Consider the following 11,459-nt stretch of genomic DNA (forward strand, 5'->3'; position numbering starts at 1 on the left):
TCTGGACACATCAAAAAAGCGTTTCAGAAGAACACGTAAACCTCATACAGTGGTACCTCGGGTTACAGATGCTTCAGGTTACAGACGCTTCAGGTCACAGACTCCGCTAACCCAGAAATATTACCTCGGGTTAAGAACTTTGCTTCAGGATGAGAACAGAAATCATGCAGCGGCGGCACAGCGGCAGCAGGAGGCCCCATTAGCTAAAGTGGTGCTTCAGGTTACGAACAGTTACAGGTTAAGAACAGACCTCCAGAACGAATTAAGTACTTAACCGGAGGTACCACTGTAGCGGAAAATCACACTGGTGAAAGATGGAACTCCACAGCGCCATCTGGTGTCACAGTGTTATAATGCATATAAAATGCTCTTTTTTTTTTTTTTTTTTTTTTTTTGCTAATGAAGCTGAGTCTCAGGACATTAAGATTTTGTAATCAATAAAATTATATATATATATATATATATATTTTAAAAAAAGATTTTGTGTAAGCTTTCTCGGTAGAATGCCTCAATTTTTTATTGGTGCATACTGGCCATACTGGTTTTAAAAGGGAAATTCCCTTATTCCGAATAGGATTCCTCGCAAGAAAAGGGAAAAGTTGACAGCTATGTTTCAAAGGAGTAAATTTCAAACACCATTTCCAGGATCCTATTATTTTTTTTTTTATATTTTTATTAAGAGTTTTGTTAATACAATAAAGAAAAGAAACAGAATACACAGAAAACAGACAAAAAAGAAACAAACATAAAATTTGACATCTTATGATAACCATCTTTTCTTCATTTTTGGACTTCCTCACATCTCTCGCTCCTGCGTTCCAAATTTATAAAACTTTAGCCAGCAACTTATCACCTTATTTCCATTCTTATTGTACACATTTCCAATATTTTGTCCCTAACTTTGAATACTTTTATCTAGGTCTTAAATACCTAATTTTGACATGATATTTATTCAAAATTTATTTTTCTCATAAAATTCACTCATTCTCATAATCTTTTCAACTAACTTTATGGTGCCCTATTATTTTCAAATCTCTCATCCTTCTTAACACTCATATAATTTACAGTGTTTTTGTAAATAGTCCTTGAATTTCTTCCAATCCTCCTCCACTGCTTCCTCTCCCAGGTCTCGGATTCTGCCAGTCATTTCTGCTAGCTCCATGTAGTCCATCAGTTGCATCTGCCATTCTTCCAGCGTGGGCAAATCTTGAGTTTTCCAATATTTGGCGACAAGTATCCTTGCTGCTGCTGTTGCATACATAAATAATGTTCGATCATTCTTTAACACCCTCTGGCCAACAATGCCCAAAAGGAGGGCCTCTGGTTTCTTAGGGAAGGTATACTTGAATACCTTTTTCAGCTCATTATATATCATTTCCCAGAAGGCCTTAACCCTGGGGCAAGTCCACCAGAGGTGAAAGAACGTTCCTTCAGTTTCCTTACATTTCCAACACTTATTATCTGACAGGTGATATATTTTTGCTAGCTTGACTGGGGTCATGTACCACCTATATATCATTTTCATAATGTTTTCTTTCAAGGCATTACATGCCGTAAACTTCATACCGGTGGTCCATAACTTTTCCCAGTCAGCAAACATAATGTTATACCCAATATCCTGTGCCCACTTTATCATAGCTGATTTAACCGTTTCATCCTGTGTATTCCACCTCAGCAGCAAGTTACACATTCTTGAAAGTATCCTAAATTTAGGATCCTAAATTTGACCTATAAAGCCAATTCCCAACTACTGAAGAAAGAGGCAGTAAAACAAAATAGTTTGCAGTGCATCATGATGCTAAAAATGCTTCCTGAAAGGTAAGCCAACCAGGTTTATTGCAGCGTACAGCAGAACAACGCTGTGCACTCAATTTAAGCATGGGGTGGTGCAGCGTTACTTACACTGTTGCAATGACAATGCATCATATTCTATAGCACCTCAACCAGCATATTCTGAATACAAACGTGCAACCCACAGTTGTCAGCAGCAAATGTTTTGGGAGCACCTAAAGCAGTGGTTGTTGAAGCTCAGTGGGTTTGGGCCCCATAATTCTAGCTTTTCTACAATAAAAGTAGTGTATAATACATACGAGCAGTCAGCAATGCAAATTTCAGTTCTGTAATATCAATCTCCATATGCAATGGTCTGCCATAGCAGACTTGTATAAGACTTCAGGGTTTTGAAAGACCGCTTTTGGCAATTTTGGAGAACTCATCAAGAGAAAAATAACCACTGCACAAATACGTATTGATATATGTTCACAGTAATGAACAGCATTTATTTATGACCATGTAAACCATTAGACTTTCTCCCCTGACCACTGAAGCATTTCCCCCAGAACCACAAGCCTTGTTTTCGGCTGCATATCTCCCTTTCTTCGCTGCCGTTTCCAGCAGGCCTCCTACTGTCTGTGTCTCCGAATATCTTCAGCATCGTCAACACAGCAATTTCCCATTCCGTTGTTGCATCGTCCAACGTAGACTTCCACAGGATGGCAGAGAGTATGCCGGCAAACTCCCTTTAGTCTCCTACATCGCCCTGTGCCTTCATAGAGAAAATGAGACTTGGTGAGTCTTATCAGAGCTGCTCTGGACTCCTGCGCAGAAGACATTATATGAAGCTGGAGAAGACCAAGACAACACGTGCACAGACTGGACTGCCATAAATCTTCCAATACAAGAGATTGAGATGTTAGGGGAAGCACCAGCAGATCAATATCTACATGCCCTGTCAGCAATACTGGGGACATCTGTAAGAAGGCTCTTTTGGAATGTTTGCACAGCTTACTATCGTACCAGGACTCTAAATTCTGATTTTCCTCTGCTGTTTAGGTGCACAACAACGCTGTGTATATCCTGGTACTCAGGAGTACTTCATGAGGGACCATCACACGATGTTGCGCATGGACAAAGAACTGGTGTACAGAGGAATATTCACCTCTTCTTGTCTCCAGCATCACGCAATGACATTCATGTGTGCATAGGAGCCAACACCCAGGGGCTGAGAGGACTTCACCCCCCCCCATAAAATATTAGAGGGGGTCGGGACCCCCAAAGCTGATCGGCATTGCCATTCAAATGATGTGTGTGCACTGCGCCATGTGATTGATTATGCGAGTCAGGGCTTACCTCCCCCCCCCCAATATTTTATTCAAGTTCGCACCCCTGTGTGTGTGGCTAAACCCTCGCCAATAAATCACCACAGGCAGAGGCTTGCTGTCATCTGTAGCGCAACACTTTCTCTTGGAGGTGGCTCATTCAACATACCCATTCAAATGTTGCTGATTATTGCAGGGACTGGGAACATGTGGCCCTTCAGATGTTGTGGGTCCTTTCAGTTCCAGCAGGGCCAATGGCCAGAGATAGTGAGAGTTGTAGTTCCAACAAAACCTGGAAGGCCAAAGTTCCCCCGCTCCATTCCTGCCCCTCCATCAGTTTAATGCTTCTTTTTAAAAAAATACCCATTGCCAGTTCCCTGCTTATAATAACTGAATGTCCCATCTGCAATGCTAAGCCCTCATTATAATTAACTTCTGATGCATTGCTCTTGCTTCTTCATCTTCAGTTAGCTAACAATATTCTAGGTGCTCTGCATTATGTAATATGGTTTATAGTCCTGCAGTCTTTTGCGCTTTTACCTGGGAGTAAGTCCCAATGGCTACAGGGGGACTTCTGAGTCACAAGCTGTACTGATGGCCAGCAAATCAGATGGACGACAAGGCTTTCAATGGCCAATACTAGTCTATCTACCATTTCCAATATCAGAGGCAGTGTTTCTCTGAACACCAGTTGCTGGAAATTGTGTGTGTGTGTGTGTGTGTGTTGTGCTCACATCTTGCTTGGGAACTTCCCATGGAGGCATCTAATTGGCAGCTTTGAGAACAGATGAGCTTTTGGTCTGATCCTGCACAGCTCTTTTCATGTTCTAAAATGTCAAACATTAAAAAGGTCCCAACCCAGGGCACAATTTCCAGCCTTCAGATGTCGTCGGAAAGTTGTGTGGTTGTTTATCCTTTTGAAACAATAATTTAAAAAGAGCAGGGGATGAATAGGAGGCAGCCCTCATAAATAAACATATTGTTTGCCACACCAAGAGAAGCAGGAGGAACCTGCTAGTCACCTGGGAGCTCCCTGCAATAGTTATGAATTAATTTGGTGACAATAACCCACATGACACTGTCGGGCCATTCCCAAAGAGAAGGGTTATGAAAACACACATAATACGGAAGAGGGAAATGAGTTTTTCCTTGGGGGAAACACCAGAGCAAATTGAAAATGTGTATAGTTCACACCCTTTTGACACTTACCTGATTTGTCCAGGTAGGCAGGTTGGAACAGGAAAAAGATAAGCAGGAAAAAACAAAGAATCCTCATGCTGGCTGATGTACAGGTGGAACTCAAATTGCACTAGGAGGGAAAGTAGCACAGATACAATGAGACTGTGCTTCTTAAATATATTATAGCTATGAAATCTATGAAATTAACAGGCACGTCATGCTACCCAAATAAGGGCCATTCCTCCTGCAATGGGGGCAAGCTGTGTTTTTGTTTTAGTTTGGGGGTTTGTTTGTTTTTGCTATCCTCCTGTATTCACAAGAGAAAACATAACACATTAGATGGCAACTCAAGAGTCTCAGCCACAGTAAAACAATGTATTTTTAAATATTGGGGCAGTCTGTAAACAATTCATTCATAGGTAAGCACTTTAAAATGGCATATATTTCACTGAGAGAGTTAACCACATGCCTGGGATTGATGCAACTCTATTTAAAAAAAGGATCCATTTTATTCTGGCTTCTGACGATTTAAAGTTTTTGATGTCCCACCAGTGATTTGAATTTGGACTTAAGCACATATTTGGTCTTACTGAAACCAGTGCATCTTAAAAGTGCATAACTTTGGCTGGATTGCACTCATGCTCAGTATAGAGTCAGTGCTCTAATTATTATTTTTTTCAATCTGCAAAAGAATATAATGACTACACAAAAAAATGGATAGAAAAGGACTATGAACCGGAATGGAAATCTAGTCTTCTGTATATCTTTCCTGTATGTAGATTTTGTATTCACATGACAGTCTTTTACAGGGAAGAAAATGGTCATGCCAGAATTGGAATTCCAGAATCATTCCATTTTATTGTGGGATTATTGTGGTGTTTTTTCATTTTAAATCAGTTTCTAAAACATACTTTCACATGTTTTTTTAAAAACCTGTGCAATACAGATTAATGGCCTGGGTGATTGTGGCCTGAGTTCTGCAGTTCAGTTGGCATCAGCCTTGGGTTGGCAGGCTTTGCTGGAGAAGGAAAGAGGAGGGGGGCAGAACTGGGCAAACTTGGGTTGCAGAAAAGGAGATCTCCCCTTTCTACGACTTCATTTGCTTTCGAAGCAGGGAAGGGATGCTGAATCTCCCTTCCATGGAGGCTGGGGAGGGCTGTGATCAGCCACAGGGGGCAGGGACTGACCAGGAAAGGTCATCAACTGAACAGGAGCCTGAGCAGGAGGGTGCAGTCTTGTTTCCTAGAACCAGGCATCTCCTTGACAGAGGAGAACATGCTTGCAGCCCCAATATTCCCATAAGGCAAGGGAGTCTCACAAGTGAGCAAGGCATGCCTTGTCTTTAAAAGCTTGGCAGGAGGTGCAGGGAAACCTCTTGGGACATCTTTGTGTCTTCCGTCGAGGCCCAATATACTTGCCTGAATAAATATCTCTTTCTTACTTCCAAGTAAGAACTTCTGCCTGTGTCTGCTGGGTGGGAGACAAGACACAGTGACCACTCCAAGAAGAAAACCAAACTAACTGTCAGGTGTGCATGCAGGAGCCAGGCCCTGTGACCAATAGGACTTTGCAGGACTGGGGCCTTTCTAAGTTTGTTCTGGAGAGGCAAGGCGCGGGCACATAGGTGACAAGAGCCGGGAAGGGATATAAGGTCAGCATTTTCCCTTCGGCTCTTTGCCACAGCAACACATTCCCTGCCTTGCTTCATTTGACTCCTTGACTCCTTGCTTCTTGATCTTCAGACCCCTGACTTCGTGACTCCCGGCTCTCTGACCCTCGGGCTCTTGGCTTTTTGACTCCTGGCTTCTGGACTCCCGTTCCTTCTCCCACCCTGCCATCTTGCCCCTGGTCCCGACGTCCCCAGCCGGGGGACCCCCTCTGCCCAAAATGGGCACTTGCACCCAAGTGCATAGTTGTTTTCTATGGGCCGTGTGTGTGTGTGTGTGTGTGTTTAAAAAAGCAACCACCTTCACATCTCAAAATAATTCCAGAGGTCAACTTCTCTTCCCATGTTTGGCCAATTTAAAGAAACCTAAAAAATTCCAAGCGATATAGTCCAAACCTATTAAATCAATGGCAGTTTTTCTATTGGAACGTAGAACTTTACCTCTCCTTCTTGCCTCTAAAGCCTGTGTGAAGAATCTATAATAGCAGGCTATTTCCCGCCAACATCAAATTGGAGTGTCTATGGACAGTGGCGCTGGCAGGACAGTATGTATATCCGAGTATTCCTGTCTTTCAAGTGCTGCCACCAGTTTCTGCTCCCAGTCTCAGCTGGGCCTCCTATGGATGCAGAACAGAACCTTCACCACAGAATCCCTGTGACATCATCATTTGTGACATTCAGGCAGAGGCATTTCTGATGCCCCTCCCACCATTCTCTTGCTTACCATACATAAAATTCAAAGACAGTTTGTGTGTGGTAGATAGGATCAGAATCAGAAGCCAGGGACCCCATAATGAGGCTTTTTGTTAATACTATTAAATTCTTTTTAGTTCTGTTCATTAGCAAGACCCTCTGCATCAACCCTGATATTATTTGAGTAGTCCCCCCACCAGGCTTCCCCATCTTCCGAGGTCAACCAAGCCACTCCAAGTAACAGGGATTTATTGATAGTGGTGTTATCCTTATGGTACTCTTTAGTCCAGGCCGAATCTCACTGTTCTTGCTGAGGGTACCTGAAATTAAGGATCGGAAATGGGGCTAAGCCGAAAGACCAGGAAAAGGTGAAATAAGCAAGCTGAATATAAATGGACTATTTGGTTCTTCCAGGGTTCATGTGTTTGTGACTGATCCTAGCCCCTCTTGGCCCATTTCCAAGGAGCAACGTTACAACAGGTGGATCAACCCTATTTGCTCCTTCAGGAGTTTAGTTCCTCAGGTCATGAGACATGAAAGCTTTTACTGGTTCTGTCCAAAGTGTTTTATCTGTGAAGGTCTCACAGCCTTCCCCTTTGGCCTACAGGCCATTTTACAAAACTTATCAGAAGTGGGAAAGTAAGTAAAAACATCCTTTTATTGTCACATGTGAGCAACCTGTGGACCATTGCAGCCTTGTGGGTCTCCCCTGAGCTTGCCACTCTGCCCCCCCCAATTTTGTGGCACAACTGTGATGGGGGAGCACCATGCATGAAAATGGCCATCTCTGTGTACCATCTTGCCCAAACAGCTGCTTGGCAAGCAAAGCATGATAGTGATGGGGAGGATGTTTGAGGGGCTGCCGAGAGCCTTACGGTTGCTATCAGTGGCTTTCATCTAAAACCAGAGGGCGGTTTATGCACGCAGAGTCTTTCTCTCTCTCCTTTATTGATATATGAACACCCCTGGGTGTGTCTGTGTGCTTGTATGCTGGGATAGGACTTCTCATTGCAAAGGTGAAAGGAGATGTTGAGAATGGTGGAACTCTAGGCACACGCTGTGCACTATTTCTCTGTGGGAGGAAATGAACAAAGAAGAGAGGTGTCCATTTTGTTGCTGAGACAGAACACCACAGTTTGCAATGGACATTTCATTTGGCAGCAATCCTTCCTTTCTTGGTTGGTCAGAAGAGCCACCCACAGCACAATGGCAGGGGTCAATAGTTCCGGGTAGGGGACCAGAGAGGCAAGGGAGAGGAGTTCACACTGCTTTGGGTTTCCAACCAGTAACATAGCACAGGGCACTTGCACCAAAACCAGCAAGAGGGATTCAAGCAGTTAGCTCAGGCAAGACTCACAGCACGCACACTTCTGCCCCGGGGCCAGGGAGGGGAATCTTCTAAACATGCTGAATCAGATATCCTTTCTTTTGGGACAAATGACTATTGCTTAATAACTTATCACACTATAATACACAAGTTCACAGTAGGTGACAAAGATAGTCGTTTGTGTTTGTAAGGTTGACCCATTAATGCAGAGATGGGGAATGAAAGCAAAAAATCTCATAAAAGGTGAGTGTTGATGGCAGTGGAATGGAATTGTTGTGTGATGAGCAGCTGATAAGGAGGAAGAAATAGTGGCTTGAGACCTAAAGCAAGACCGGCTTCAGGGTTCTGAGGCCTCACACCTTAGTGAAGACACACTATTGTTTACAAACTCAGCATCTATTTCTTATAACGGGACAATAAAGCAGAGGGTTTTTTTTAAAAAAAAAAAAAACCAACAACATCTAAATAGAAAGAAATATACAAACATGGTTTCACAGACTTACAAATTCAGTTGCATATTAACATATAATTTATAACAAATTAAACAAAAACAAACAAAACAGCATGAATTTAATCTTGTAGACCAGGGTTCAGCAATCTTTTTCAGCAGGGGGCCAGTCCACTGTCCCTCAGACCTTGTGGGAGGCCGGACTATATTTTGAAATGAACAAATTCCTATGCCCCACAAATAATCAAGAGATGCATTTTAAATAAAAGGGCACATTCTACTCATGTAAAAACACGATGATTCCCGGACCGTCCACGGCCGGATTTAGAAGGCGATTGGGCTGGATCCGGGTCCTGGGCCTTAGTTTGCCTACCCATGTTGTAGACTAAGTTATAGGCAAGGCTGAATATCACTAGAGTAATATAATGTACAGTAACCTATGGTGTTTAGATTGGTGAGCACAGGTAAATAAATATCAGTTTAAACTGATAATAATTTAGATGCACTTATTTCAATATCCATTCATTTTGTTACTGGTTACCTAAATGAATATTAAACAACCCAGAAGAAGTGACTCATACACACCAGACGGTATTGATGCTGTAGGTACTGCCCTGCCCTATGCTCCATTGTTTGTATAATTAATAAAAACTTACCAAACCCTGTCTAAGTTGTCTTTTTTCTTTTGCCCTCTTGCCACTTTTAATTTTTATGTCAATTTTTCTAACAATCCTTCATGCCAGACACTGCTATACCATTGGTCTATATTTAATAAACAGATCCTGAAGCTGAGGCTCCAATACTTTGGCCACCTCATGAGAAGAGAAGACTCCCTGGAAAAGACCCTGATGCTGGGAAAGATGGAGGGCACAAGGAGAAGGGGACGACAGAGGACGAGATGGTTGGACAGTGTTCTCGAAGCTACCAGCATGAGTTTGAGCAAACTGCGGGAGGCAGTGGAAGACAGGAGTGCCTGGCGTGCCCTGGTCCATGGCGTCACGAAGAGTCGGACACGACTAAACAACAACGTATTTAATAACAGTAAAAATTTTGGTTAAAAGTATGGCAGCTAAGGTAAAGGTAAAGGGACCCCTAACCGTTAGGTCCAGTCGCAGACGACTCTGGGGTTGCGGCGCTTATCTCGCTTTATTGGCCAAGGGAGCTGGCGTTTGTACACAGGCAGTTTTTCTGGGTCATGTGGCCAGCATGACTAAGCTGCTTCTGTCGAAACCAGAGCAGCGCATGGAAGCCCCATTTACCTTCTCACCGGAGCAGTACCTATTTATCTACGTGGACTTTGATGTGCTTTCGAACTGCTACGTGGGCAGGAGTTGGGACCGAGCAACGGGAGCTCACCCCATTGTGGGGATTCGAACTGCCGACCTTCTGATCAGCAAGTCCTAGGCTCTGTGGTTTAGACCACAGCACCACCCACGTCCCAATGGCAGCTAAAGGGCAGCATATTTTCAGAGGAGTTTGTGCCAGAGTTTGGTTCAGGCTCTGTCTGGCGAGTGCATCTTATGCAAAACCACGAAACCCTGTGGCAATTATACAACCTCACTGAACCTGTCACAAAGATCCGGCTAATTAGCACCTGTTCATTGGAATGCCTTCATCCTGTAATATTCTATTCATGAGCATTCATAATAAAGGTACCGGTAGATGTTTCGTAGGCAAACAAAACTGAAATGCAAACTTCAGCTGCCGGTGATACTTCTCTGTGACGTAGCAAATAAACATCAACAACAGAAAATTGCAACACAACTTTTGATAAATTGCCATTGCCATGGGGATAACTACATGGTTTCTATACCTCCCAGTTTCACTGAGCCACTATAAATGGAGGTGCAACCTTCCTCCTAACTGTGTGTCTCTGTCTTCTCTTTTCTGAAGACTTCAGGATCCCTCGCAGCACTCAGCATGAGAGCCCTTTTCCTTCTCTTCGCTCTCCTCCCGCTGGTGTTCCCTGCTGATCCAGGTAAGATGCATCTCAGTTCCAGGGTGAGCGCAAAGCAGGGGCAGCCAAGGCAATGTCACCCAGATGTTGCTGGACTGCAACTCCTAACAGCTGCAGCCAACATGTCTTTTGGTCAGGGATGATGGGAGCCATCTGGAGGGACCCCACACTGGCTCTCCTTGCTGTATAAAGGGTGGTAGGGAAAGAAAGAGTCTTCCAATGAGGAATGGTAGTAAAAAGTTTTGAGACGTGAGATTATCAGTTACCTGGGAGAAAAACTGAATTAACATGCTCAGCGTGCTAAAAGTACGACAGGGGAAGGTGCCTTATACCAAGTCGTTTCATTGGTCCTTCTGTACTCAGATCTGTACTCTTCAGCATACTTGCTTCAGAGATGCAGAGGAAAGATTTCCATGCACGTGCACCAGAGTCTTCAGTATCTGATTCTAGGTTAGCAAATGAACATTCTCATTTCTGTTTAAAACAATGTTTGGTGTCTGAATGAGAACCCAATCCTTCTGAAAAGGATGATTGTATTCAGGATTCCTGCATTGCATGGGGTTAGACTGGATGACCCTGGCGGTCGCTTCCAACTCTACAATTCTATGATTCTATGATAAACAAGACCAAGACTTGTGATGCAAAGACTCCCAGGCTGTGAAGTTAACATGGGAACATGCCTTTCAAATTCTGCAAAGGATACCATTAAGTGCTCTTTAAGAAATACTATCTCTGTGCCTCTTATATAATAGTTAAGTAGGTGCTTCCTCAAATACAAGAAACAAAGAAACTTACCATATTTTCTCCACTGCCTTTTTCCCCCCTTTCAGAGACAAATGAATCTGACACAGTTGCTTGTCGGAAAAACTTCAACATATGTTCCACTTTGCTTTGCCCCGTCTTCTATACAGCCAATGGAACCTGTTATGATGGAAAGCAAAAATGTTGTGTACCTTGGAAGATCAAGGAAATGTTGTCCCTCCGAAAAACATGAAAACGAGCAATGCCATTTCTTTGCCTAATGCTGATAAAATGCACATTGTTTTCCTTTGATTAAAGACTCGGGTTTAAACAAAAACATTTTGCTTGGA

At 43.2% G+C, this 11,459-nt stretch overlaps 2 protein-coding genes and 1 long non-coding RNA gene across 3 annotated transcripts in view; 1 reads left to right on the plus strand and 2 right to left on the minus strand.

Annotated features, from left to right (window-relative positions):
• MCM3 (minichromosome maintenance complex component 3) overlaps window positions 1-11,459 on the minus strand; it is a 368,003-nt gene that overhangs the window by 123,335 nt on the left and 233,209 nt on the right. The window lies entirely within an intron of this gene.
• LOC309337541 (uncharacterized protein) lies at window positions 2,247-6,590 on the minus strand. Its single transcript, XM_081854113.1, has 3 exons — window positions 6,385-6,590; window positions 4,308-4,407; window positions 2,247-2,545 (listed from the first exon to the last, which is right to left on the minus strand). The coding sequence occupies exons 2-3, from the start codon at window positions 4,372-4,374 to the stop codon at window positions 2,403-2,405; spliced, it is 210 nt and encodes a 69-aa protein (XP_081710239.1). The 5' UTR covers window positions 4,375-4,407; window positions 6,385-6,590; the 3' UTR covers window positions 2,247-2,402.
• On the plus strand, window positions 8,807-11,446 carry LOC309338308. The gene is made up of 2 exons (XR_014154858.1): window positions 8,807-10,389; window positions 11,199-11,446. It is a non-coding gene; the product is annotated as an uncharacterized lncRNA (long non-coding RNA).

This window comes from Podarcis erhardii (assembly GCF_964252035.2).
Source record: "Podarcis erhardii genome assembly, chromosome: 3".
In the NCBI taxonomy this organism is placed as follows: Eukaryota; Metazoa; Chordata; class Lepidosauria; order Squamata; family Lacertidae; genus Podarcis; species Podarcis erhardii.

What these genes read in the sequence shown, in the direction of transcription:
- LOC309337541 (XM_081854113.1), bottom strand. Translation starts at nt 4,374, where the DNA reads ATGAGGATTCTTTGTTTTTTCCTGCTTATCTTTTTCCTGTTCCAACCT. An exon ending in TGCCTACCTGGACAAATCAG is followed by an intron (nt 2,546 to 4,307) that starts GTAAGTGTCAAA and finishes TTCTCTATGAAG; the next exon opens with GCACAGGGCGATGTAGGAGA.